This window comes from Salvelinus alpinus, chromosome 11 (genome assembly GCF_045679555.1).
Source record: "Salvelinus alpinus chromosome 11, SLU_Salpinus.1, whole genome shotgun sequence".
NCBI classification, from domain to species: Eukaryota; Metazoa; Chordata; class Actinopteri; order Salmoniformes; family Salmonidae; genus Salvelinus; species Salvelinus alpinus.
Window position 1 is genome coordinate 40,935,703 of NC_092096.1, and position 26,176 is coordinate 40,961,878.

General features: G+C 43.0%; 1 protein-coding gene across 1 annotated transcript; it reads right to left on the bottom strand.

The window, feature by feature from the left end:
- Positions 1–225: 225 nt before the first annotated feature.
- LOC139534166 (transmembrane protein 168-A-like) lies at positions 226–18,305 on the bottom strand. Its single transcript, XM_071333008.1, has 5 exons — positions 18,174–18,305; positions 16,477–17,779; positions 10,004–10,146; positions 3,947–4,221; positions 226–2,343 (listed from the first exon to the last, which is right to left on the bottom strand). The coding sequence occupies exons 2-5, from the start codon at positions 17,638–17,640 to the stop codon at positions 1,796–1,798; spliced, it is 2,130 nt and encodes a 709-aa protein (XP_071189109.1). The 5' UTR covers positions 17,641–17,779; positions 18,174–18,305; the 3' UTR covers positions 226–1,795.
- Positions 18,306–26,176: the final 7,871 nt, after the last annotated feature.

Here is a 26,176-nt window from a genome sequence, read left to right on the forward strand (position 1 = left end):
CTCTACACATCCTATCCTCTCAAACCACAACTAAGAGACAAGCAATTATGTAAGGGGCGATTGGGCCCAATTTATAACCCATTGAACGTGCTTTCCAAACTAACCTGACAGACTCTTTTAATTTCTGAGGTAAACTTCCCATTTCAATGCCCAGGTAAATACCCGAATGTTGCTCAGCCGCACAGGCTTTTTACAAAAAGGCAATTACTTTCAATAGATATGTGATCACCTTTTTACATATTCACTTTATTATTCCAGCACAATCTGAGATAAGGCATCACATCGGTTCTTATCAGGACAACAAAGATCTAGCGAGACAAAAAGCTTGGCTTTCATTTATATGTAGAATAATACAATTTGACCTTTTTAGCATAAACGTCAGTGTATCATAAAGGCAGCATCGCAGCGAAAGAGCGAGAGAGATGAGAGAGAGCACCAAATGAAGCAGAAAGGTGGCCATCGCAACCAATGAGGGCACAGTGATTCAATGGTGAGTCATTGTTTTAAAAGTGGATTTGACTCCAAAACAACTGCAAACTGGTGCCAGGCAGGGAGCTGTGTACTGTATATCCCTGCAGCTATATGGATCCTGTCAGGATGACCAATTGTCAACACTCCCTCCTCCTACTCACACTGATGCAGCACATTTATAAAATGTATGTTTAAAAAAACAAATCAATGAATTAACCACATTTGTTGTGATCCATCTAATGGAACAGAATCGGGTGCTAAAATAAGGTAATAAGGCTTTCATCTCATAATTTTAAATAGTCAGTCAACAGAAACCAATACCAAACGCAAGGCAAGACACAACTCTTGAAAATTGTCCCAAAATCTTTGGCTAGACATTTTAATGGTAAAAATCTGTATACTATCAGTTTCAAAAGGGGAAATAAACATATGACAATTTACAAAAATCTTCCCAGAAAAAACACGTATGAAATAATGATATATTACATTTTCAAAATAAAGCACAATGTCCCAAGAAAGTTCAATTTACAAAGTAACACAAGGCACGTAGGGTGGATGTCAGTAAACCATAGATACACAGAATATTGTGGAGATTGTCTACTTGTACCATTAGATACAAGGCCCATACTAGTATGGTAGAAGTCTATGGCAATAAGACTGATTGCGGTGATTGTCTATAGCTTTACCATAGAAAGCAGGCCTATTGTGGTGACTCTTTACCACATATTCTATTGGTGATTGTCTACACATAACTTACCATAGATACTGATGGTGGGCAACACATTTACATTTTAGCCATTTAGCAGACGCTCTTATCCAGAGCAACGTACAGGAGCAATTAGGGTTAAGTGCCTTGCTCAAGGGCACGTCGACAGATTGTTCACCTAGTCGGCTCTGGGATTTGAACCAACGACCTTTCGGTTACTTGCCCAACCCTCTTAACCGCTAGGCTACCTGCTGAAACTCCATTGTGATCTCCTTGCCTGGCTACTCATCCACATTGCTCCGTCAAACTGATGTTTTACCACCCCCCCCCTCACCCCCGACGATTTCTAGAATGCGAACACAATCTGACCAATCTGATCGGTCCCAGAAACCGATGGGTTGGGCCAGAGCCGGACTACCTGATGACGTTATCAACTTTGATTCTCTGATTGGTTAGATTTGTTATAGACGATCCAATCATTGACGAATTTGTTTTGAAGTCAAATTCTAGGATGACAGCTTCAGACAAAGTATGTAGCGATAGATAGAGCAGAGGAATTCAATTCAGGGTGAGTGGTCAGGCAAGTGATCTCCCAGGCAGACAGACAGCTCAGTCACTCTATGAGTGGACCAGTTTGATGCCCTGTCCCGTGTCTAGTATATTGGGAGGGAACCAGCCCAGTTTGAATCTTCTGAAGCACTTCAGACACACTCCACACAGCCAGAGGAGGTTGAGCCCACAGCACCAGTTGGATAGGTGCACCAGAGGATAGGTAGCCTGGGGGAAGTGGGTCTTCCAGTGCTCGGCCACGTCGCTCCCTGTGGGAAGATGGAGCGTGTAGTCGCTCCAGTGCTTCGACACGCCGTAGGCCGCCGCCACCGTCCTGTCCTTCTCCGACCACTGGGTGGTGCTGTCCGGGTTGCAGTTGAACTCCACCCACTCCGAGGTGAAGTCCCCGAGGCGGGGGGCGTCCCTGCCTTCGATGTCGCCGGCGGGGGCGAGCTCGGCCCCTTGCACGGCCAAGTAGACTCCCTCCGTCCTGCGGACCTCCTTTACCCAGGGCATGGAGTTCTCTGTGTCCAGGACCAGGATGAGACGGGAGGTGAAGCCGCTGTTCTTCTCCTTCCACCACTCCAGCAGCTGCTCCAGACGCAGAGAGTCTCCTCCTGGTAGAGAGAGAAATAAACATTGTAGTAACCACAACCTAGTCTTAGGCTGGGACAAACAAGGAACAACCATTTGCGAACAGCTGATATGTTCTATATCAGAACATGCACAATGTAAACAAAAGGAACATGTGAATAGTCAAGTTATTTGTCAAATCCTCTCTATCGTTATTCTGAGTACCATCTACAACTACACACCTGTATGGCCTATCCCTAGTCTAAGGCACTTAAGTTGAGTTATAGGGACTGCTCTCTGTTTGGGCACCCTTCCTCTGTGGCAGAAACGTGAGCGGCGTACGAGTGTGTATTTGTGCACGTGAGTAGCCTGTGTGATTGAGTGTGAGTGCCAGAGACACCCCCCACCCCCACCCCGCTCTTCCCAGTCCGTTCTGTAAAGCTCCAACGCCAGCCAGGGCCCAGGTTGTTTTCCACTCAGCCTCCACTGCTCAAACACTGTGACACGGGGTATGACACGCAGTATCCTTCATGAGGATTAATACGGCAGTGTGCTCCATGGCAGGAAGATTAAGAGGTGCCCGTAGATGGTGCCAAGATATTTCTTTACAGTTTGGGAGCTGCTCAGAAAGGGACTGGTTAGGAGGAGTGATACTGTGTGGTCGCGACACACCGATGCTTAAAGTACAATTTGGGTTTCAGGGGAGCAGTGGGGTGGTATACTGTGGCCACGTTGATGTTTTGACACATATTACTAGACGACTTAGGTTGGATCTGTATCGTTAGGAGGACAATACATACACGTTTTTTTTATTGAGCCTGCATGTTAGGAGTTTAGTAGCTAGTTTGATAACAAAGGTTTTAAAAGTTACTGTAATCATAGCTTAGAATGTACAGTATGATACAAATATATTCCTTCGTTAGTCCATTAAATAATAATTGGTTAATGGGTTAATAATAATACTAATTAACTACACTTATTACAGCTGACTTGCTCGATGAGCCACGACGACTGTCTGCATGTATTTGATTAAGGTAGGTGGTGAGCAAGTAATGGAAATTAAAGACAAAAGGGTCAAAGTTGTCTAGGTTCATGTTGAAAGGGAAAAGTTACGAGTGGGAGTACATTAATGGTCAAGTCATGTTTAATTGTCAGTGAGCTTGTCTTGCACCGTGCAGTGATAAAGCGTGGGCGTGTGTTGGCAGCCACTGAAGACAAACTTCAGTTATCACACTGGGAAAATGTTGGACTCGTCATTTCAACTAAGAGTCGCCATGGATTAATGAAAAGTAGGGGCACACACTGTATCTGGCAGACTACTAAATATGTTGTACTTGTTCTAACTACTGCTGTTGTTCCAGACATTTCTCAAAAACGAATGAAAAACTTTAAAAATGTTTGTCAAAACAAAAATATAGTATTCTACACTCATCCTCATGTTTTATTCAAACATATAACCTTAATTTGATCCTGTATTTGTTTTTTTCCATGTTTGATCTAGTCTGGAAATAAATAGGTGTAAAATAAACACTGATAGACGATGAGAGATAGAGAGGCAAGAAGCTTGTCTGCTGGTTTCTGAGCGTTGATTAGAGGCAGCCAATCAGCCAGCCAACCAGCCAGCCAACCAGCCATGGTGACCCTCACCTGCCAGTGCCCAGGCCCCGGTGCGCTGCGTATGCCCGCTGTAGAACACCACGTAGGTATCATGGCGGGGCCCGTCGGCCGTGCGAAGCTCCAGGAAGGCCTTGAGTTTGGCCTGCAGGGCCTCCAAAGTCACCCCGCTGGTGGAGTAGTCACAGCCAAACGTCTCGATCATGTGGTGGGAGAAGAGGTGCTGCACGCTGTTCAACATGCCCGTGGAGCGCACGTTCAGCTCCTGCACCCGGTCCGGCGGTAGGAGGGTGGGCTGGCCGTCTGGGCTGTGGAGGGAAAGGAGAGAAGGATGAGAGGATGGGTGGAGGAAAGGAGGGAACGAGAATGAATATGAGGAGAGAATGGCAAGTGGAGATGGAGAGCGGAATTGGAAAGAGGAAGACGAGGAGAATGTAGAGTAAGAAAAGGAACACAGGTGAAGGCACTGGCAGTACAGTGATGGAATATGAGACAGAGATGGAATATGAGATAATATGAATGTGTGTGTGTGTGTGTGTGTGTGTGTGTGTGTGTGTGTGTGTGTGTGTGTGTGTGTGTGTGTGTGTGTGTGTGTGTCTGTGCGCATGTGCATGTGCATGTGTGAGTAGGGCTACGATGAGTGAGAATAAAGATGGAGATGAGTCCTGACCCAACAACAAGATTCGGAGGTTAAGACAGAGCCACCTGTTTGATCCGGCACACCTCTTTCTCTCCATCCCACAGCACCAGGCACGAGGGCAGGAGTCAAGGCTGCCCCAGTCTCCGTCACCCAATATAGCCCCACTCACTCTGCATCTCTGTCCCTGTCATTACTCACGACTTTCTCCATTCAATCATAGAGACATCTACATAACTCAACACTCAAAATGTCATCTTAAAGCAGAGTTATTATGATCTTGAGAGAGACTTTGGGCTGGATAGATTGGAGAGTTCTGTTTAAATAATGAGTTGATTTTGACTGAGTAGTTGTATTGAGATGACTGGGGACAGTGGATAACGTGGCTGTTGGAGGCTGACGTGACAGATTTGTTTCACTAACCTGGCCTAGGTCTTATCTATTCAAAGATGGAAACATATTAGTCTCTCGCTATCTCCTTCCCTCTGTCCTCCCTCTCTAAAAGCCTGGTCTCTCTCGCTCTCTCTCTCCCCTGCACCCTCTCTCACTTTGTCCCTGTCTGACTTTCTCTCCTTTGTTCTCTGTCCCTCGTCGTTCCCTTCTCCTCCTCCTCCCAAGGGGCCCTCACCATTGTAAAAACATGATCTGAGCCAATCAAACACTGCTTGGGAAGATGATACACTGCTATATTCTCTACATGCGCTCTGGTCTCCCGCTGGGGCCTACATCCACAGCCCTGGCATACAGAGCAGATGTACGGGCCTGCATCTGCCCTAGCACAGAGGTCAATCAAATCAATCGCATTTATTTATAAAGCCCTTTTAACATCGTAGAGGCAGAGTCTGAAATGGCACCCTATTCCCTACATAGGGCTCTAGTCAAAAGTAGTGCACTATGGGTCCCAGTCAAAGTGATAGGGTGCCATTTTGGACAGAGAGTGGCCCTACCTGGTCATAAACACATTTTCCATACACAGCCACTTAGTATGCCAGGGAGAGAGCAGCCTCAGGGGGAAAACATTAGGGTCATGTTTATTGGGATATTTTTCCACTTGGTTTGTCCAGTGAGGGAATTGAAATTATGGTCTGTCCCTCTGGATGCTGTAAAGTTAAGATTTTTTAGATTTTTTTAAACTTCGGTGCAGGGAAGATTGATGATTGTGGAGAAGAATAAAGTGAATGTGTGTCTGTGTATGTGAGGTCTGTATACGTGTCTATACTGCATTGTGTGTGTGTGTGTGTGTACGAGTGTCAGAGTTTCCATTAGGAAAATGTGGCGTCTGACTTTTGATCGGCAGTATCTTAATTTAACAGACATTTGAGAAATTTACCGGACCCATATGCATTTGGGCGCGTAACCTGATTAGGGCGTCCAACCACTGACAAAAATCACATTTAGATTATTTATCTTCACAGAACATGCAACTCCAGGACGCAACAGCGCGCGTCCTTCTTACCGAATTCCATGCGCACTTTTAAGATAAGAATAACAGCCACATTTACTTTTTATCAGCCAACAAGACGAGTAACAAGCAGCAAAATCACTAGCCTATGTCAATGTAATATCCCCCATAGTCGAAAAGTTTACCTACTCTTATGGTCAGCTTGTCGTTCAATGCGAGAAAGAAATAGCATATTCCAAACAGACTCTGGGACAGTTGTGAGATGATAGATCCCAAATTCATACAACTAGTAGGCCTCGGCTACATAATTTTTAAAACAAATTTAAAAGCAATGAGGCTGATGCAACAGATCAGAACGTTTAGCTTAAAATGTTGATAAACTATTATTTCTTCACAGTATAAGCTTAGCGAAGCACACAAGGCAGTAAGCTACGCAGATTTGTTTGTTGCGTAATGCAATTAGCGGAAAAACACAGTTGTCAAACGCAAACTGCACATGCAAGCGGTTTCATGTGACAGAGATACAAATATCTGTTAGAAATATGGAAAGAGGGGAGATCTAAAGATGCAAGAACTAGCATGGGTTGCAAATATGACTAGAGCTGTGTTCGAATACCCATACTAACATTCTGTATTCTACATACTTCATGAGTATATACAACATACTATTAGTTCATTTTAGTATACTGTAAATGAACGGTATCGTTTCAGTTGAGCGTACTAGCGCTTTGCCTGTCTACCGGAAGTTGATGATGTTGCCATGCAACCTCTTGCTAGTTTGTTAGCATAACAAATTACTAGCTAGACATTTTACGATTTCGGGTGTGTTCGCAAATTCAATCTGGAGTGACAGAGTGTGCTCTGGGCGTTCGTAAATTCAGAGTGTTGTCAGATTGTCCGTTCATAAATTCAGAGCGTTTCGCTCTCGGAGCGTTCAGAGCGCACACTGGACACTCTGGCCGGGGAGTAGTGTTGATCCGAGTATTCACTGGCAGTCAAGCACCCAAGCTAAGTAACTGATGTTGGCTAGCTACTTCCAGACACAAATGAGAGAACACCTCACTCTAACCATTTTACTTGCCCTAGCAGAGCTGGTTAGGCTGTTTTCATGTTATCCAGAGCATTGGTGATTGTAACAATTGTTATCCAGAGAGTTGGTGATTGTAACAATTGTTATCCAGAGCGTTGGTGACTGGAAACAATTTAATGATGCTTTTTATGGCCAACGTTTACTGCCACTGGCCATATTCAACGGGTGTTGAGTGTTCGTAAATTCATCAGTTATTCTGCGCTCTGGCACACTCAGACGAGAGTGTTCTGAAATCGGAGTAGATAGCCAGAATTAACAATGTCCATTGAAACACACAATGACTATACCACTTAGCTAAGAATGATGTGAATAGTTAGATAGCAAATAATTAGTTAGATATCAGATAGTTAAAATACTGCCTGGCAAGTTTGATGTATTAGTAGCCAACTAGCTAACATACCGGTACATACTGCTGTAATGCTATGCTGTTTATAAGGAGAGCGTAGTTAACAAATTGTCAGCCAACGTAACTTACTTGAAAAGTCATGACTTTATTACATTGCTCAACATTTTCTTAACATTTTTCATAATTAGTTAAAGCAATGCATTTGTATCCGCTCTCGTCGGACTTTGGCTGCATTTTCCCCGACATTTTCTTCAAATGTGAAAACGTTGTGAAGCCACACCCATTTTCTGAAGAATTGCATTATGGTCCCTAAAAGCACGGAAATAGTTTACACTGCTCGTACACTTTGTATTTTGGCGAATTTAGTACGACATCCGAGAACTTTTGGCATACTAACTATATCCATACTATATACTCACATCAAAAATAGTATGGTTAGTATCGAACACAGCTTAGGATTGTGCCTTTGGTTACTGGACAATGAAAGAAAGTTGATTTGAAAACCAATAGAACATGAGAGAAATAGGCTACATGCCTCATAATATGAAGTAAAAGGTTTCAAACAGTTAAATATATGTTTTCAAAATGCATACTGCTCCAGCTCATTGCAAAGTGGTGTGTGACATGAAGCATGCCTATACCGTTGCCTATATGCACTTGAATGGCGAATGGGAAGCGTGCTTCAATTACAAGTTGAGAAATAAAAATAGCTCTTTTTAATCGTGGCCATCAAAACAGTTTAACACGCAATTGCATTTAGAATTGTTACGCAATGAGTGGGCTTATAAAAGCGAGTTTCACTCCAGCAGCAACAAATGAGCTGTTTGAGAAGCTGTAGCAGCAGTTTTCACGCTGTGTGTAGAGGTTGACCGACTATGATTTTTCAACAATACCGATTATTGGAGGACCAAAAAAAGCCGATACCGATTAATCTGACGATTTTTAGATATTTGTAATAATGACAATTACAGCAATACTGAATGAACAATGAACACTTTAATTTTAACTTAATATAATACATAAATAAAATCTACTTAGTCTCAAATAAATAATGAACCATGCTCAATTTGGTTTAAATAATGCAAAAACACAGTGTTGGAGAAGAAAGTAAAAGTGCAATATGTGCCATGTAAAAAAGCTAACGTTTAAGTTCCTTGCTCAGAACATGAGAACACATGAAAGCTGGTGGGTCAATACTCCCAGTTCTTCAATATTCCCAGTTAAGAAGTTTTAGGTTGTAGTTATTATAGGAATTATGACGCGTCGACTATTTCTCTCTATACCATTTGTATTTCATATACCTTTGACTATTGGATGTTCTAATAGGTACTTTAGTATTGCCAGCCTAATCTCAGGAGTTGATAGGCTTGAAGTCATAAATAGCGCTGTGACTCAAGCATTGCTAAGAGCTGCTGGCAAACGCAGTAAAGTTTGAATGAATGCTTACGAGCCTGCTGACGCTTTACCACAGCTCAGTCAGAATGCTCTATCAAATATCAAATCATAGACTTAACTATAATATAATAAGCACAGAAATACGAGCCTTTGGTCATTTAAATGGTCAAATCTGGAAACTACAATTTCGAAAACAAAACGTTTATTTACGGAACCGTTAAGTATTTAACGGGTGGCAACCCTAAGTCTAAATATTGCTGTTACATTGCACAACCTTCGATGTTATGTCATAATTATGTAACATTTTGGCAAATTAGTTTGCAACGAGCCAGGCGGCCCAAACTGTTGCATATACCCTGACTCTGCGTGCAATGAACGCAAGAGAAGTGACACAATTTCCCTAGTTAATATTGCCTGCTAACATGAATTTATTTTAACAAAATATGCAGGTATAAAAAAATATACTTCTGTGTATTGATTTTAAGAAAGGCATTGATATTCATGGTTAGGTACATTCGTGCAACGATTGTGCTTTTTTCGCGAATGCGCTTTTGTTAAATCATCCCCCGTTTGGCGAAGTAGGCTGTGATTCGATGACAAAATTAACAGGCACCGCATTGATTATATGCAACGCAGGACAAGCTAGTTAATCTAGTAATATCATCAACCATGTGTAGTTAACTAGTGATTATATTAAGATTGATTGTTTTTTTTATAAGATAAGTTTAATACAAGCTAGCAACTTACCTTGGCTCATTGCTGCACTCGCGTAACAGGTGGTCAGCCTGCCACGCTGTTTCCTCGTGGAATGCAATGTAATTGGCCATAATCAGCATCCAAAAATGCAGATGACCAATTGTTATGAAAACTTGAAATCGACCCCAATTAGTCGGCCATGCCAATTAATCGGTCGACCTCTAGCTGGGTGACAAATTTTCCGCTCATATGCTCTGTATCTGTATGCTGTGGCGTGTGATAAACATAACGACTAACGAAAATACACACGCGACAATTTAATTCCACAAAATGTTGCACATTAACTTATAGACCGATAAGCATGTATTTGCAAATGTATTTGTTTTTGCCAAAAGCTGGCTATTACCGGCTAACAGAGACCCTGGTGTGTGTGTGTGTGTGTGTGTGTGTGTGTGTGTGTGTGAGAGAGTTCAGTGTACACGTGTCTACGTAGTCTTTATATGTGTGTGTGTACGGTTAAATACCTGCTGTAGCTGGTAGGGATGACGAGAGCGTAGCCCACACATGTGCCCCCCAGGCAGCTGCCCAGCTCATGGAAGAGCCCGTGGGCCAGAGACTCCAGAGGGAGGACCACCAGGAACACACTCATGAACACACCATTTGAGGGCTGGAACACAAGAGAGCATTTCATTTGTGATTTTTAAAAATGTTTTGAAACAAGAGAATTTAGCTATTTAGATACAGACATAAAACAATTCCATCACAGGGCTTCAGCTCAAAACACCCTTCAAAGACACTCAAGTGAAGCTGTGGGAATGAGTGAGAATGAAGCCTTTTCAAAGATAGATTGTGGCCTTGGAATTCACTTAGACTATAGGCCTACCCAATGGACTCTGTTATACAAATTCACCAAGCTGTTAAAATTCAGTAAATAAACACAAATTACACAGAAACAATAGGCATCTAAATTATTTTATGATGTTGCCATGACGATTTCCACGTAGCCTTGTGTTTCTTCAATTAGACTTGTGCTACATTCACATTTGCAATTAAAATCCTTATTAACTCTTTCCTCAATCTGACTTGTCCAATTAGCGAGGCACCAGCAAGGTTACCACATCACTTCAGAGCTCCCTGCTTCATTATTAGCTAGGATGGAGGCAGCAGACCTCTTGTTAAATTCAGCTCCGACTGCCCAAGGCCTCACAGCTGGTCCATCATCATCTCCTCAGTCCTCATTTGACATAGCAACACTGAAGCTCTTATGCCATCCCAGCCTTCAAGCCCTTTTATTGTAGAGCAAGGCTATAGGCCTAGATTAAAGAAAAATTATTCAAGGCTATAGCTAGGCCTACATGTTTGGTAACACGGACACTGAATTGTATATTTTACTATGTTGAGTGTGTGGGTGGGTAAGTATTATTGCTTAAAGACATGCTCCAGTACTTTGGTGACTAAGAAATATAAATATTTAACCTCCCACTTTGTGGATGTGTCAATGTGTAGTTCATACATGCATCATCTATAGGCAGAATTACTGTCACCTTAATTAGCCACAAAATCCCTAGTTTGAAAGTGACTGCTTTCTTGAAGCTGCCATTTTCCCTACATTTCCCCCCCACATGGGCCAGACTCCTAGCAATTAGAGTTCTAGCCAATAAGCTTCAGCCCCTCGCATTTGTGTGACAGCTAGCAAGACACCTGCCCACCGTTATCCAAAGAGGTTGCAGTGCGGCCCCAACGACTCAGTGGACACAGCAGAGAGAGAGCGAGAGGGAGAGAGTAATTACGTGGTGCACATAGCTGCACATATGTGACGTAGTACGCCATTTTTGGAGACCACTTTTGGCTCGTGAGTAATATTTTCAGAACAACTGGCTAAAAAGTATACAAAAGGTACAGGAGAATCTCTTTAAGGGTAGTTCCATTTCAGCAAGCCATGACACCCACCATCTCCGATTGTTGTTGAAATAGTTTCTGTCGCATTCCTGCAAACATTATTTTGTTGAAAAGACTATTTGAACTCTGTGCAATTAAGCTAATTGTCCATTTCAATCATAGGATTCATATAATATTATTTAAATATGATACCCAACATCTGATTTGGACCAAACTAATAAAAATTACTAAGATGTGAGGAATCCAAATAAATCGCCAAAAGCCACCCATGTACCCCACCCAAACCAAGCCCACTCCAACTGCCAGTGTACAGTATCAGTTCTCTGTTTGACAAGTATTATGACGCTTATGAAGCTTTTTCTCCCCATAAATTAGTGTGAGAGTACCAGGTTTTGTCCACTAAATGCTGCTGTTCCTGCTCGTATTGCCACAGCCTTTTATACATTTTGCAGGTCTCTTGCGCTTATTAAAGGTCGTTTTTTATTCCAATATCAAATAATTTCTGAGTAACAATTAAGTACCTTGATTGTGGTTGTTTTAAATTAAAATGGTCAAAAATAACAAACAAAAAAAGCTTCTTAGCAAAGACCAATTTCTCAAGCAAGAATTTTGCTAGGATTGTCTGGGAGTGGTCTGAGTAGGGAGGGGAAAATGTAAACTAGCTGAGAAATTTGGAACGGTTTCTTATTGGTCTATTTACTAATTTACCGTCTGGTGATGTCAACAGTCAGGCCAAATCTCCATCCCACCAAAACAGGCAGAAATTTCAGGCGGCCTTTTCAAATCAAACTTTATTTTATTTGTCACATGTGCCGAATACAACAGGTGTAGTCCTTAACGTGAAATACTTACTTACAAGTCCTTAACCAACAGTGCAGTTCAAGAAAGAGTTAAAAAAATATTTACCAAATAAACTAAAGTAAAAAATGATTAAAAAGTAACAATAACGGGGCTATATAAGGGGGGTACCGGTACCGAGTTAATGTGCAGGGGTACAGGTTAGTTGAGGTTATATGTACATGTAGGTAGGGGTGGAATGACTATGCATAGATAATAAACGGCGAGTAGCAGCTTGCCGTGCGGTAGCAGAGAGAACAGTCTAAGACAATTTTTTGGGCTTTCCTCTGACACCGCCTAGTATATAGGTCCTGGAAGGCAGGAAGCTTGGCCCCAGTGATGTACTGGGCCGTACGCACTACCCTCTGTAGCGCCTTACGGTCAGATGCCGAGCAGTTGCCATGCCAGGCGGTGATGCAACCGGTCAGGATGCTCTTGATGGTGCAGCTGTAGAACTTTTTGAGGATCTGGGGACCCATGTGAAATCCTTTAAGTCTTCTGAGGGGGAAAAGGTGTTGTCGTGCCCTGTTCACGACTGTCTTGGTGTGTTTGGACCATGATAGTTCGTTGGTGATGTGAACACCATGGAACTTGAAACTCTCGACCCGCTCCACTACAGCCCCCTCTATGTTAATGGGGCCCGTTCAGCCCACCTTTTCCTGTAGTCCACAATCAGCTCCTTTGTCTTGATCACATTGAGGGAGAGGTGGTTGTCCTGGCACCACGCTGCCAGGTCTCTGACCTCCTCCCTATAGGCTGTCTCATCGTTGTTGGTGATCAGGCCTACCACTGTTGTGTCATCAGCAAACTTAATGATGGTGTTGGGAGTCGTGTTTGGCTACGCAGTCGTGGGTGAACAGGGAGTACAGGAGGGGACTAAGCACACACCCCTGAGGGACCCCAGTGTTGAGGATCAGCGTGGCAGACCTGTTGTTGCCCACCCTTACCACCTGGGGGTGGCCGTCAGGAAGTCCAGGATCCAGTTGCAGAGGGAGGTGTTTAGTCCCAGGGTCCTTAGCTTAGTGATGAGCTTTGTGGGCACTATGGTGTTGAACACTGAGCTGTAGTCAATGACCAGCATTCCCACATAGGCGTTCCCTTTGTCCAAATGGGAAAGGGCAGTGTGGAGTGCGATAGAAATTGCGTCATCTGTGGATCTGTTGGGGCGGTATGCAAATTGGAGTGGGTCTAGGGTATCCGGGATGATGATGTTGATGTGAGCCATGACCAGCCTTACAAAGCACTTCTTGGCTACCGACACGAGTGCTATGGGGCGGTAATCACTTCGGCAGGTTACCTTTGCTTTCTTGGGCACAGGGACTATGGTGGTCTGCTTTCAACATGTAGGTTACAGACTCGGTCAGGGAGAGGTTGAAAATGTCAGTGAAGACACTTGCCAGTTTGTTTGCGCTTGCTTTGAATTACACGTCATGGTAATCCTTCTGGTCCAGCGGCTTTGTGAATGTTGACCTGTTTAAAGGTCTTGCTCACATCACAGTCATCTGGAACCGCTGGTGCTCTCATGCATGCTTCAGTGTTGCTTGCCTCGAAGCAGGCATAAAAGGCATTTAGCTCGTCTGATAGGCTCGCGTCACTAGGCAGCTTGTGTCTGGGTTTCCCTTTGTAGTCTGTAATAGTTTTCAAGCCATGCCACATTCGACAAGCATCAGAGCCGGTGTAGTAGGATTCAATCTTAATCCTGAAGTGAAGCTTTGTCTCTGATGGTTCGTCTGAGGGCACTAAAAGGGCATTATCATTTTCACAATTTCGCAGTATTATTCCAACCTCATAGTGTGGAAATATATAAAACACAGGAAATCACATTTTTGACTGCTCAGGGCCTTTAAATGGACCCATTGCAACTTTAGGTAGAAAACCAACAGCTTTTGCTCATGATTAAAATAAATGGTGGGTCATAGCTTAAAGGGATACAGCGAGATTCTGACAATTTGTTTTCTACCTACCCAGACAAACTCGTGGATAGCATGTTACTGTCTCTGCAGCGTGCAGTATGAAGGAAATTACCTTATTTTATTTGCGAGCCAATGATGACGCTACTCGCCTAACATTAACGCAATAACTGGAAGTCTACAGGTACAGTAGTATAAGCTGGCTGGAGATCTTATATGATGTGGCAAATAGTTGCCTCAGTGTAGCCTGTTATGCTAAGAGCAGATTACCAAGTAAAGCTAAATAATGTATGGCTCTTTATGTAAGGAGATAGGCTTATTAAAGTGCTAATTAATTTGGTCACGGTTGAGAGCAGAAGCAGCTCTCCTCTCCGGCTTGGGACTGTCTTGTGAATGCATGCCAGGCCTCTAGCAAGCTTCAGTCTCTGGGGCTTATGACGTGACGCTTGATGTTTCAATGTTGATAATGCCACTCGCCTTGCTTTGTTACTAGGCGATGCAGCTATCATGGTCAGGTCTGTCTCGAATAAGATAATTAAAATCTTCTCAAATGATTCAAATCTTCTCAATGAGGAAAAACCCAAATAAATGAAAAGCTCAGATCAATCAGCTGATCAATAAACCAACTGATTTATCAATCCATCTTTTCATTCATTAGTTTAACATATACAGTGGCTTGCGAAAGTATTCACCCCCTGTCACATTTTTCAATTTTTTTGGCCTTACAACCTGGAATTAAAATAGATTTTTGGGGGGGTTTGTATCATTTGATTTACACAACATGCCTACCACTTTGAAGTTGCAAAATGTTTTTTATTGTGAAACAAACAAGAAATAAGACAAAAAAACTGAAAACTTGCATAACTATTCACCCCCCAAAGCCAATACTTTGTAGAACCACCCTTTGCAGCAAATTACAGCTGCAAGTCTCTTGTGGTATGTCTCTATAAGCTTGGCACATCTAGCAACTGGGATTTTTGCCCATTCTTCAAGGCAAAACTGCTCCAGCTCCTTCAAGATGGATGGGTTCCGCTGGTGTACAGCAATCCTTAAGTCATACCACATATTCTCAATTGGATTGAGGTCTGGGCTTTGACTAGGCCATTCAAAGACATTTAAATGTTTCCCCTTAAACCACTTGAGTGTTGCTTTAGCAGTATGCTTAGGGTCATTATCCTGCTGGAAGGTGAACCTCCATCCCAGTCTCAAATCTCTGGAAGACTGAATCAGGTTTTCCTCAAGAATTTCCCTGGATTTAGCGCCATCCATCATTCCTTCAATTCTGACCAGTTTCCAAAACCCTGCAGATGAAAAACATCCCCACAGCATGATGCTGCCACCACCATGCTTCACTGTGGGGATGGTATTCTCGGGGTGATGAGGTGTTGGGTTTGCGCCAGACATAGCGTTTTCCTTGATGGCCAAAAAGCTACATTTTTACTCTGACCAGAGTACCTTCTTCCATATGTTTGGGGAGTCTTCCACATGCCTTTTGGTGAACACCAAACGTGTTTGCTTATTTTTTTCTTTCAGTAATGGCTTTTTTCTGGCCACTCTTCCGTAAAACCCAGCTCTCTGAAGTGTACCGCTTAGTGGTCCTATGGATAGATACTCAAATCTCCACTGTTGAGCTTTGCAGCTCCTTCAGGGTTATCTTTGGTCTCTTTGTTGCCTCTCTGATTAATGCCCTCCTTGCCTGGTCAGTGAGTGTTGGTGGGCGGCCCTCTCTTGACAGGTTTGTTGTGGTGCCATATTCTTTCAATTTTCTATAATGGATTTAATGGTGCTCCGTGGGATGTTCAAAGTTTCAGATTTTTTTTTTATAACCCAACCCTGATCTGTACTTCTCCACAACTTTGTCCCTGACCTGTTTGGAGAGCTCCTTGGCCTTCATGGTGCCACTTGCTTGGTGGTGCCCCTTGCTTAGTGGTGTAGTGGTGTTGCAGACTCTGGGGCCTTTCAGAACAGGTGTATATATACTGAGATCATGTGACACATGTGACACGTGATTGCACACAGGTGGACTTTAACTAATTATGTGACTTCTGAAGGTAATTGGTTGCACCAGATCTTATTTAGGGGCTTCATAGCAAAGGGGGTGAATTCATATACAAATATCACTTTTCTGTTTTTTATTTTGAATATTGTTTTTAAACAAGTTGTTTTTTTCATTTCACTTCACCAATTTGGACTATTTTGTGTATTTCCATTACAGGAAATACAAATAAAAATAAATTTAAATTACAGATTGTAATGAAACAAAATATGAAAAACGCCAAGGGGGATGAATACTTTTGCAAGGCACTGTATTACTCTGCCAGTTCACCATTTACCACTATGTAGCATCTTACCTGCCAGGACACAGCTGCCAGTATGGCTGTGGACACCAGGCTGAAGAAGACCAGGCGTTCAGAGATCAAGCAGAAGTGTCTCATCCCCCGTGAGGCCATGACCCGGTCCAGGCTGCGTGTGTCTGACTGCTGGATCGAGCGCGTTTTCTGACATTCACTCAGCTTGGTGTGGAAGCCCCATAGTGTGATCAGCAGCACCACATGGCAGACTGTCCAAAACAGGCCAAACACACAGAATCCAGGGATCACCAGGTACCACAGTTCTAGATGGCTCATCTTTAGAGCGGCTATGATGAAGAAGGCTATCTCCACAAGTCCCAGAGGGAGCAGGGAGAGTCGACGCCAGACACGTCCCCAGGAAAGCAGGGGCAGCCAGCGCTCGGTGGCCCCCAGGCTGCTGAAATAGACGTCCAAGAGGGGGTCACATATCAGACGGCCCAGGTAGCAGCCCAGGGCGAAGGGATTGGTGGTTATCCCCACGGCCTTGAAGAACAGCAGGGAGGTGACCAGGGCGAAGCAGGCCAAGTTGGGCAGGGCTAGGAGGGACTTAACACGTAGGCTCACGATCAGAGCCCCCAGCGCCACCACTAGGGCAATGAGGGCAATAGATTTGTGCATCAGCATGGTGGTGCTGGCAATTCCAAAGCCCAGGAGTTCTAGGAGCTCCTCAGACAAAAGCAGGGTGGGTTTATAGTGAATGCAGCCCATTATCCTATCTGTTAAGGCCCACACTGTCCTCAAAGCCACACTAGCCAGCAGTAGGTAGTTAGTAGCCTGCTCCTTCACATTCTTCTCCAGCGAGGGACTATTGAGGAAGCACAGGAGGCCCAGAAGGAAGCCAAACCACAGGTGGAAGAGACTTAGACTGGCTGACTCCATGGAGAAGTAGTAGTAAAGGATGCTGGCGATGCCCAGGACGAAGAGACCCAGGATGAAGATAACAAGGATCATGGGCTCGTCTGTCTGCTCCCAGCGCACGTACAGGCCCAGGCATACCGCCACCATCAGGTTGAAACTGGACAGGTAACCAAGGCAACGCACTGACGACCACATGTCCACCTCCCTGCTGGGCTCATGCCCAGGCCCGCTCTCCTCCTCCGGCTCCAGGCGTGACATGGCTGTGTAGAGACAGTGGCTGAGGCAGTAACAGATCCTCCTGAACATTCAACTGGGGGGACTCATGATTCAATGATCAGATATAACACTGACAGTAGCAAGCTTGTGTAGGTTTTGTAGCGGACTGGGACACTTGAATTTAGGCAACATTATGGATGAGATCCAGATGAAATAGGCTATTCAGCCACTGTGAAAGGAGAACATATTTTGGGAATGTGAAAAATGTGTACATGAATTATCATAAACACAACAATCATACTAATTTAGCTGTCATATGTTGGCTGGGTGACAAACAAGTAAACAAACACCGTTATAATTATCATAGCAATAAACATGTACACTGTTGCTGTTGACAGAAGATTAGAGACAGTTAGCTAGCTTGCTTGCTAGGTGCTGCTGTCAATAGCACAGGAATGCCACATAGCACAACAATGGCTACCTAGTTACGCGGCGTAAGGTTGAATAAGTGATGACATCTCCCACAATTCCAGAGACATCACAGTAAAACTACTTCAAATCATTAAAGCTATTCACAAATAACTAGCGATGACTAAACGAAAGATTAATATTGAGTTGCTTACTCTTGTTTGTTTAAAACTTTTTTCGTTTCCAGTTCGTGATGTTTCCGGGCTCCAAACTACGGCAAGGATGATGAGTCAAACATAACTGGGATTTTGCGTTTGCAGAGAAAACGAATGTGGTTTGACGTCAGGTTGTCACTCTCAATAAATTATTATTCCATTAGAGGTGACATCAATGAAAGTTAATTATTTACGTTAACAGTCAGTGGCGGTTCTAGCTTGTACTGCTCCCTGGGTGAACCCCCGCTTCAGCGCCCCCCCCCCCCCCCCCCCCAAAAAAAAGAAGCACCATTCTGCACTAACTGTCATTTTTATTCAGACATTTGGAACAACAATAAATAATCATAACATTTAAAAATATATAAATATAAAAATATATAAAAAAATAAGACTCGTAAATATCAAAAATAAGTAACAAAGACAAATAGAAACAAATTGTAGTATATAAATACAAATAAAAAATGGAATCGAATTATTACACTATTGCTAACAAAAAACACAAATAAAACTAAATTGCACGAATCCTATATCACACAAATAACACACTTATAAAGAAGAGAACCTGATTATTACACTATTGCACTTCAAACAAGAAACACACAAACTAAATTGCACAACTGCCACCTAAACCCTGACCTTTCTTGCCTTCCTTAATGGAAAGTCATCAATTACATCATCATAAGAAATTTGCCCAGCAATTGCATGGTTAATACTGATGACAGCAACGCCACTAAGGCGTTCCTGTGACATGGTGGACCTCAGGTAGGATTTGATGAGCTTCAACTTTGAAAAGCTCCTCTCTGCTTCAGCTACGATCACTGGAAGAATAAGACAAATTCTGAGAGCATAAATTTGGATTGGTTTTATATTATTCTTAACGATTTCGCACAAACCAGAAGAAAATGCAACAATATGTTTGTGAAACAATGTATTCACAGTATTATTAATGAATTGTGGTTTATTTGGTAGCATTTCGTAGTGTGACTGATTTGACTAATTGCATTAGTACCGTACAAAGTTAGAGGTGCGCTATTTGGTAGATTCCCCCGCTCCCCCTATCTCAGGCTTCCAGTGGGGAGATCTGAGGTCAACCTACCATCGCCCCCCTCCCCATCTCGTACTTCTGAGTGGGAGAGCTTCCCAGACAGTAGCCTGCCTAGCTCACAAACTAGAATCAGGGCGCCCGCTCCGACAAGTTTAATTGACCCACAGTCCCACACGGTGAAATGATATCATTGACGTAATGTGCATATGAGCAATAAAAAACAAATTGTCCAGGCGCCCCATAACAAGTTTTTGTTGTCCCGGGCGCCCCGTACCGCCCCCCAGCAAGATGCCGCCCATGTCGCCAATACCTAAATCTGCCACTGTTAACAGTACTGATATAAAAATTTAAAAAATCAAGATAATTGAACAAATATGTAATTTTAATATTCATTGATCAGAAAAGACAACCACCTCAAGCATATAATTATTGCATCCACATCCATTGTGTGGCATAGTGGCATAGTGGTGGCATAGTGGTGCCAAGGGGCACATCTCAAATGACACCCTACTCAAGTAATTACTTTTCTACATACAGTAGCTCTGGTCAAATACTACACTATATGGGAATAGTCAAAGAGAGATTACACTGGTTAATTATGATACATTCTGGAAAATGATTATGTGGAGTAGTGTGGCTTTGTCTCAACAGGGACATTGTTGGGAAGGGCCCATAAGTAAGCATTTCACTGTTGTTTACGAAGCATGTGACAAATAAAATGTGATTTGATTCGATCTTTTCTGACTGACTAGGTATAATAATGCACATACAGCGGCAGTCTTTCCTCCTACACATCACTGTGAAGCCCACAGAGCCAACAAACGTCTGAGCTGGAGACTGGGGACACAACACTTAACACAATCGCAGTCCTCATCAAAAATCATATCAACGTACTGTAATTGGAGAGATTTAGGGTCCTGAGTTTTTCCCCACCATTTCATATGATGACATGACCAGGAAAACTCTAGACCGTAGTTATGAGCACCGTGTGTATCAGGACCACATAAATGTTCTGTATAGTTTACATGAAATACATTTGGTCAAGGTGAATGATACATTTGGACTTGAGGATTGTAATGTAAATAACATAAATTCTAATTCTATGGTACCCATATCTGTAACTGCCAAGCCCAACTGCAGGCTTTACTTGACTATCCTCTTCTTTTTTGCACCGGAAATCTCAACGTTGGGCTTTTAAGACCAAGATAAACCCATTGGCCTTTTGGATCATTTACAGCATTACAGAGGAGAAGCCTTTTAAAAGGTTTATTTAGGATTTTCTGCTGATACAACATGATAAACTTAAGGATGGGATGAACATCAAGGAGAAGGCTAATTCACTATCCTGAGGCTATAAAGCATCCAAAAAAGTCTGTGTGTGTGTGTGTACGTGTGTGTTTGTAATAGATTGACAATCAACATTCAAAGCTTATAAACAGCCTATTTGTTGATACACAGATAGGGTGGTATCTCAAAGTATCAGGAGGAGGGCAAAGTGAGGTTCTGCAGAGATAAGTGTGTGTGTGTTTGTGCGTTTGTGTTTGTGTTTGTGTGCGTGTGCTGTACCCCAGGTACTGTAAAAGTGAAATGTTAATGTCAAAGTGAGTGTGTTTCTCTCTGCTGAGCTGATTGGGCAAGAGTAAGGCAGAGTGTCGCGTGGTGTACCGCAGGGCCTGAAGGGTACGGAAGTCACACCCGTTTACACTCCGGGGAAATCGACTGATGATAGGAAGAAAGAACACTTGTGAGTGTTTCAGAGTGTATTAAGAGGTCATCACTTTTTATAAATACACCCAATTAGTCCACTTCAACCTTGCTCTTTTTTCCTCAATGAAATATCGAGGTCGTCATGTATTAAATAGGCCACATATTTCAGGCAAGACCACGATAACTGTTACAACAGAATTCAAGTGACCATTTTTTAAATTAGTGCAGAGTTGCTTCATCCTTAATTGAATATTTGGTTGGAACGTAAGACTATTCTTGGTAAGCAGCACAGAAAAGCAGCTCAACAGCACCTGCCCCAACACAGCAGCAGTTCCCTGGTGTGCTGTTTCCACAAGGCAGAGAAGACTAGCTCACCCGTGATTACTTATTTTCCGAAACCCAATCAGAGCTCATGAATGGTGCCGATGTTTTCATTACCCCCTGTAGGTCACAGCACTCAATGAATGAACTCCCACATAAAGAGAGTGAGAGAGAAGTAAGGGGAGAGTGGGAGGGAGAGAGGGGTGAAGGAGACTGAGGTCAGAGAGAGAGAGGGAAGGAAGGAGAGAGGGAGAGGGGGAGAAAGGGACAGAGAGAGAGAGAGAGGGAAGGAGAGGGAAAGGGGAGAAAGAGAGATAGAGAGTGAAAGATAAAGAAGGAGAAGGAGAGAAATAACTAGAATATATATATAGAGAGAGAGAGGGAAAAAAAGAGAGAGAAAGAGTGAGGTTCATCTGAATTATGCAGGGAGTCCGGGCCTCATCGCGTGTTCGTCATTCTTAGATGTGCAATAAGACGTGGCAAGATGACTTTACAACAACATTCTGAGGAAACATGGCCACCCAAACGGAACCACCAACATCCAGTATCCACTGTTGGGGAGTAGTGAACTACATGTAGTTCAACTAGTAATTTAACTACATTTTCAAATGTTTTCAGTAGTTAATTACTTTTTTTTGCCATGTAGTGGTGTAGCTACAGTGAATTGGGAAAGTATTCAGACCCCTTGACTTTTTCCACATTTTGTTACGTTACAGCCTTATTCTAAAATTGATTAAATTGTTTTTTCCCCTCATCAATCTACACAGAATACCCCATAATTGCAAAGCAAAAACAGGTTTTTAGCCATTTTTGCAAATGTATTAAAAATACAAAATTGAAATATCACATTTACATAACTATTCAGACCCTTTACTCAGTACTTTGTTGAAGCACCTTTGGCAGCGATTACAGCCTTGAGTCTTCTTGAGTAGGACGCTACAAGCTTGGTACCTGTATTTGGGGAGTTCTCCCATTCCTCTTTACAGATCCTCTCAAGCTCTGTCAGGTTGGATGGGGTGCATTGCTGCACAGCTATTTTCAGATATCTCCAGAGATGTTCGATCGGGTTCAAGTCAAGGCTCTGGCTAGGCCACTCAAGGACATTCAGAGACTTGTTCCGAAGCCACTCCTGCGTTGTCTTGGTTGTGTGCTTAGGGTCGTTGTCCTGCTGGAAGGTGAACCTTCGACCCAGTCTGAGGTCCTGAGCGCTCTGGAGCAGGTTTTCATCAAGGAGCTCTCTGTACTTTGCTCCGTTCATCTTTGCCTCGATCCTGAATAGTCTCCCAGTCCCTGCCACTGAAAAACATCCCCACGGCATGATGCTGCCACCAACATGCTTCACCATAGGGATGGTGCCAGGTTTCCGCCTGACGTGACGCTTGGCATTCAGGCCAAAGAGTTCAATCTTGGTTTCATCAGACCAAAGTATCTTGTTTCACATGGTCAAAGATTCCTTTAGGTGCCAAGCGGGCTGTCATGTGCCTTTTACTGAGGAGTGGCTTCAATCTGGCCACTCTACCATAAAGGCCTGCAGAGATGGTTGTCCTTCTGGAAGGTTCTCCCATCTCCACAGAGGAACTCTAGAGCTCTGTCAGAGTGACCATCGAGTTCTTGGTCACCTCCCTGACCAAGGTCCTTATCTCCCGATTGCTCTATTTGGCCGGCCGGCCAGCTCTAGGAAGAGTCTTGGTGGTTCCAAACTTCTTCCATTTAAGAATTATGGAACCCACTGTGTTCTTGGGGACCTTCAATGCTGCAGAATTCTTTTGCTACCCTTCCCCAGATCTGTCTCGACACAATCCTGTCTCGGAGCTCTACTGACAATTCCTTCAACCTCATGGCTTTGTTTTTGCTCTGACATGCACTCTCAACTGTGGGACCTGATCTAGGCACGAGTGTACCTTTCCAAATGTTTTATTTATTTAAATTGAACCTTTATTTTACTAAGCAAATCATGTCCAATCAATTGAATTTACCACAGGTGGACTCCAATCAAGATGTAGAAACATCTCAAGGATGATCAATGGAAACGGGATGCACCTGAGCTCAATTTCGAGTCTCATAGCAAAGGGTCTGAATAATTACATAAATAAGGTATTTCAGTTTGTTATTTTTAATAAAGTTGTATACATTTCTAAAAAACGTTTTTTTCTTTGTCATTTTGGGGTATTGTGTGTAGATTGCTGAGTATTATTTTAATATACTCCATTTTAGAATAAGGCTGTAAAGTAACAAAATGTGGAAGAAAGTCTTTCCAAAGGCACTGTAAGTACTGGAACTATACACTACTTGTTTTGCAGAAATACAATAAAATGTGGGTGAAGTATGCAATATTTTTTTTTTCTGCGTCAGACCTGCCTAATTCTCACTTGAAACATTGTTTTTGTGTTTAATCGGATAAATGACACATTCTGTTAACATATGACCCCAAAGTGTGCTTAACTAAAGTAACTTTAGTTAGGTAAACTATATTTTTCGTAGGGAAAGCTTTAGTGTACCTTAACTTCTTCCAGCGTGAAGTAAAGCTTGGTAAACTATCTTTTCAGAGAAGCTTCCTCAACACTGCCAGTATCCACAGTCTTCTGCTCTCTGCATATAGAGCAGAGGCAATCCCCTTCTTAAGTCCTCAGTGATTTTAGCTTCCATTAAAAATGCAGAGCTGTGTCCTTATGGTGGTGGAGCGGTGAGGGTGTGTTTTATTTGCTTGTTGTCCTGCGGTTGGTTTGACTGTGTGGATAACCCTGGCCAGATCCACCCAGACGGTGAGAGATCCAGATTTGAGGCCTCCAGTGACCTAAATTGCTGATGTTTATCATTGTTCACTGTGCCTCGCCAGGTCTGTGGTCTGGGTCTTTTTACCTACCTAGCAACAGCCACCGCTTCATTCTTCTCCCCAGGCAGCCTCTACCATTCACTTCAAATGCCCAGCTTCCACTTCACCTCACATTACCTAGGCCTACATAGAATCCTTCGTCTACCTCACCAACCCTAACCATAGTACCTACCTAAAGCTCTCCACCACATTATGCAGGTTTAGTTAGAGATAGCCAGCTGGAGAGCAAGCTGCCACCTTGCATAGCTATCACCTCACCCTATCTAACCCCCTTCAACCGATCTAGCCCAACTTACCCCCCTTTTCCACCCACATTGCCCACCTACTCTATGCCCCCCACATTCCACCCCCAGGTTAACCCTCCCCGGCACGGCAGCAGGCATAGACATGTGTAGCAGGTATACTCCTCACCTCGTATTTGGTCAGGTGACAGGCTTTATAAAGCTCACCCTTCATACTCTCTAACTGTATGAGACATACGGTGAGAGCCTGCAGGAGGAGAGGCCTGTTCAATCACAGTTTCATCTTCACAGAAATCAATGTGATGGAGTGGGTGTGCCGCACAAAGTTAATGTTTGGAGAGTCAGGCACATCAGAGCCTAACATCAGAGCCTATTCATTTTCTTTCCCCCAGAAGTACCGATATTCAAAGGGGTGGAACGCTATTCTATGGCAGTGGCAGGGTAAGTCTCCGTCTCTGTAATACACAGCAAAAAGAAATCCTCTGTTGATTAATACTCAAAGGAAAATAAATCCACCACTAACTGTCACTTTATGCTCAAAAGTCATCTATCTCGACGGGACAATGACGACGCTTCACCGGCCAGACATCTTGTCAACTCACAGGGATCAATTCAAACAGCTATTACACTCCTTATCCCTGTCAGCCATTCACGGGCATGACACCAAGAGAGAGAGACACACACAGGAAATGTTAATCATTTCAGCTCATGTAGGGGAAGAGTGGCATGTAATCTGTTTAATTGACTTTCATAGATTAATTTGAAAGGAGATAAATAAACAGAAATATACATTTGCATAGGGGACATTTGATATTCAGCACCACCTATCCATGAGAGGCCTGTGTATATTCAATCCAATATCTTGAATAACTGTATTTGTATTCATATTCTAGTCATGGTAAAAAACAGCAATATCACATTTCTTCACCTGATATTTACTTTGAGCCTTTTCAGCTTCAGAAATAACCTTTTGTGCCTTGGTTGATAAGGGAGGAGATATGAACAGTGTGCAAAAGAAAGACAATGACTCATATGTAATCTAAAGCATAGAGACATTTCCTCTCATAAACGTGAACCTTCAATATAATTACCCGTCGAGGGCATTCATACATTACCAACCTAATTTACTCCTTTCCCTGGAACAGCCATGTAGAACAGCGATTACTTTTTAACAATCCAACCTGTTCGGTATCACTGAGCTGAGACAATAAAAGCGGAATTCATGAATTGATCTGACGGCGAGAAAATTACAACTCAAAACAAATCTGTTTATGTAGTTGTGACTGAGAAATCGGAAGAGTAACTACAGATGTAGGATCTTAATTTGATCACTCTTTTGTTATTAAGAATTTTCCTGCACAGCAAGAAATGCAAACTTGTAGTACATTTGAGTTTTCTGAAGGCTTCTGCAGTTTGCCATTTCCACTTTAAAATGTCAGACTAGATTTGCCCTAATAAAACATGTATCAACCCGTACAAAAATGTAACTACAATTTCCTGTTGCTGCAGGATTCTTTTTTCTGCTGTAGCAGAACTGGCTCAAATTAAGATCCTACATCTGTAGACTGCAACAGAATCAACAGAACCATGAACAACACCAATGATCATTACATTTACCACACGCTGTTTCACAAACTAGGTCACCAGATTCCCACTCTTTTCCCTGCTCTCTCTCTTTCCAACACTGTAGTGGACCTGTAGAGAAAATATCATGCCAAAGACTGGGCTGAATTCAGGGCTGTCTTGCTGTGCTCTCTCAGGTTCAACAAATCAGCATCTGGTCACTAGTCTGCAAGCCAATAACCCATTGGCTCCATATCTATATGAGGGAGAGAGTGCGAGAGAGAGAGAGAGA

Excerpts from the sequence above, each read along its gene's own strand:
- LOC139534166 (XM_071333008.1), bottom strand. The coding sequence starts at position 17,640 with ATGTTCAGGAGGATCTGTTACTGCCTCAGCCACTGTCTCTACACAGCC. Across the intron at positions 10,147-16,476 it reads TGGCAGCTGTGTCCTGGCAG|CCCTCAAATGGTGTGTTCAT; the intron begins GTAAGATGCTAC and ends CTTGTGTTCCAG. Across the intron at positions 4,222-10,003 it reads ATCCCTACCAGCTACAGCAG|CCCAGACGGCCAGCCCACCC; the intron begins GTATTTAACCGT and ends TTCCCTCCACAG.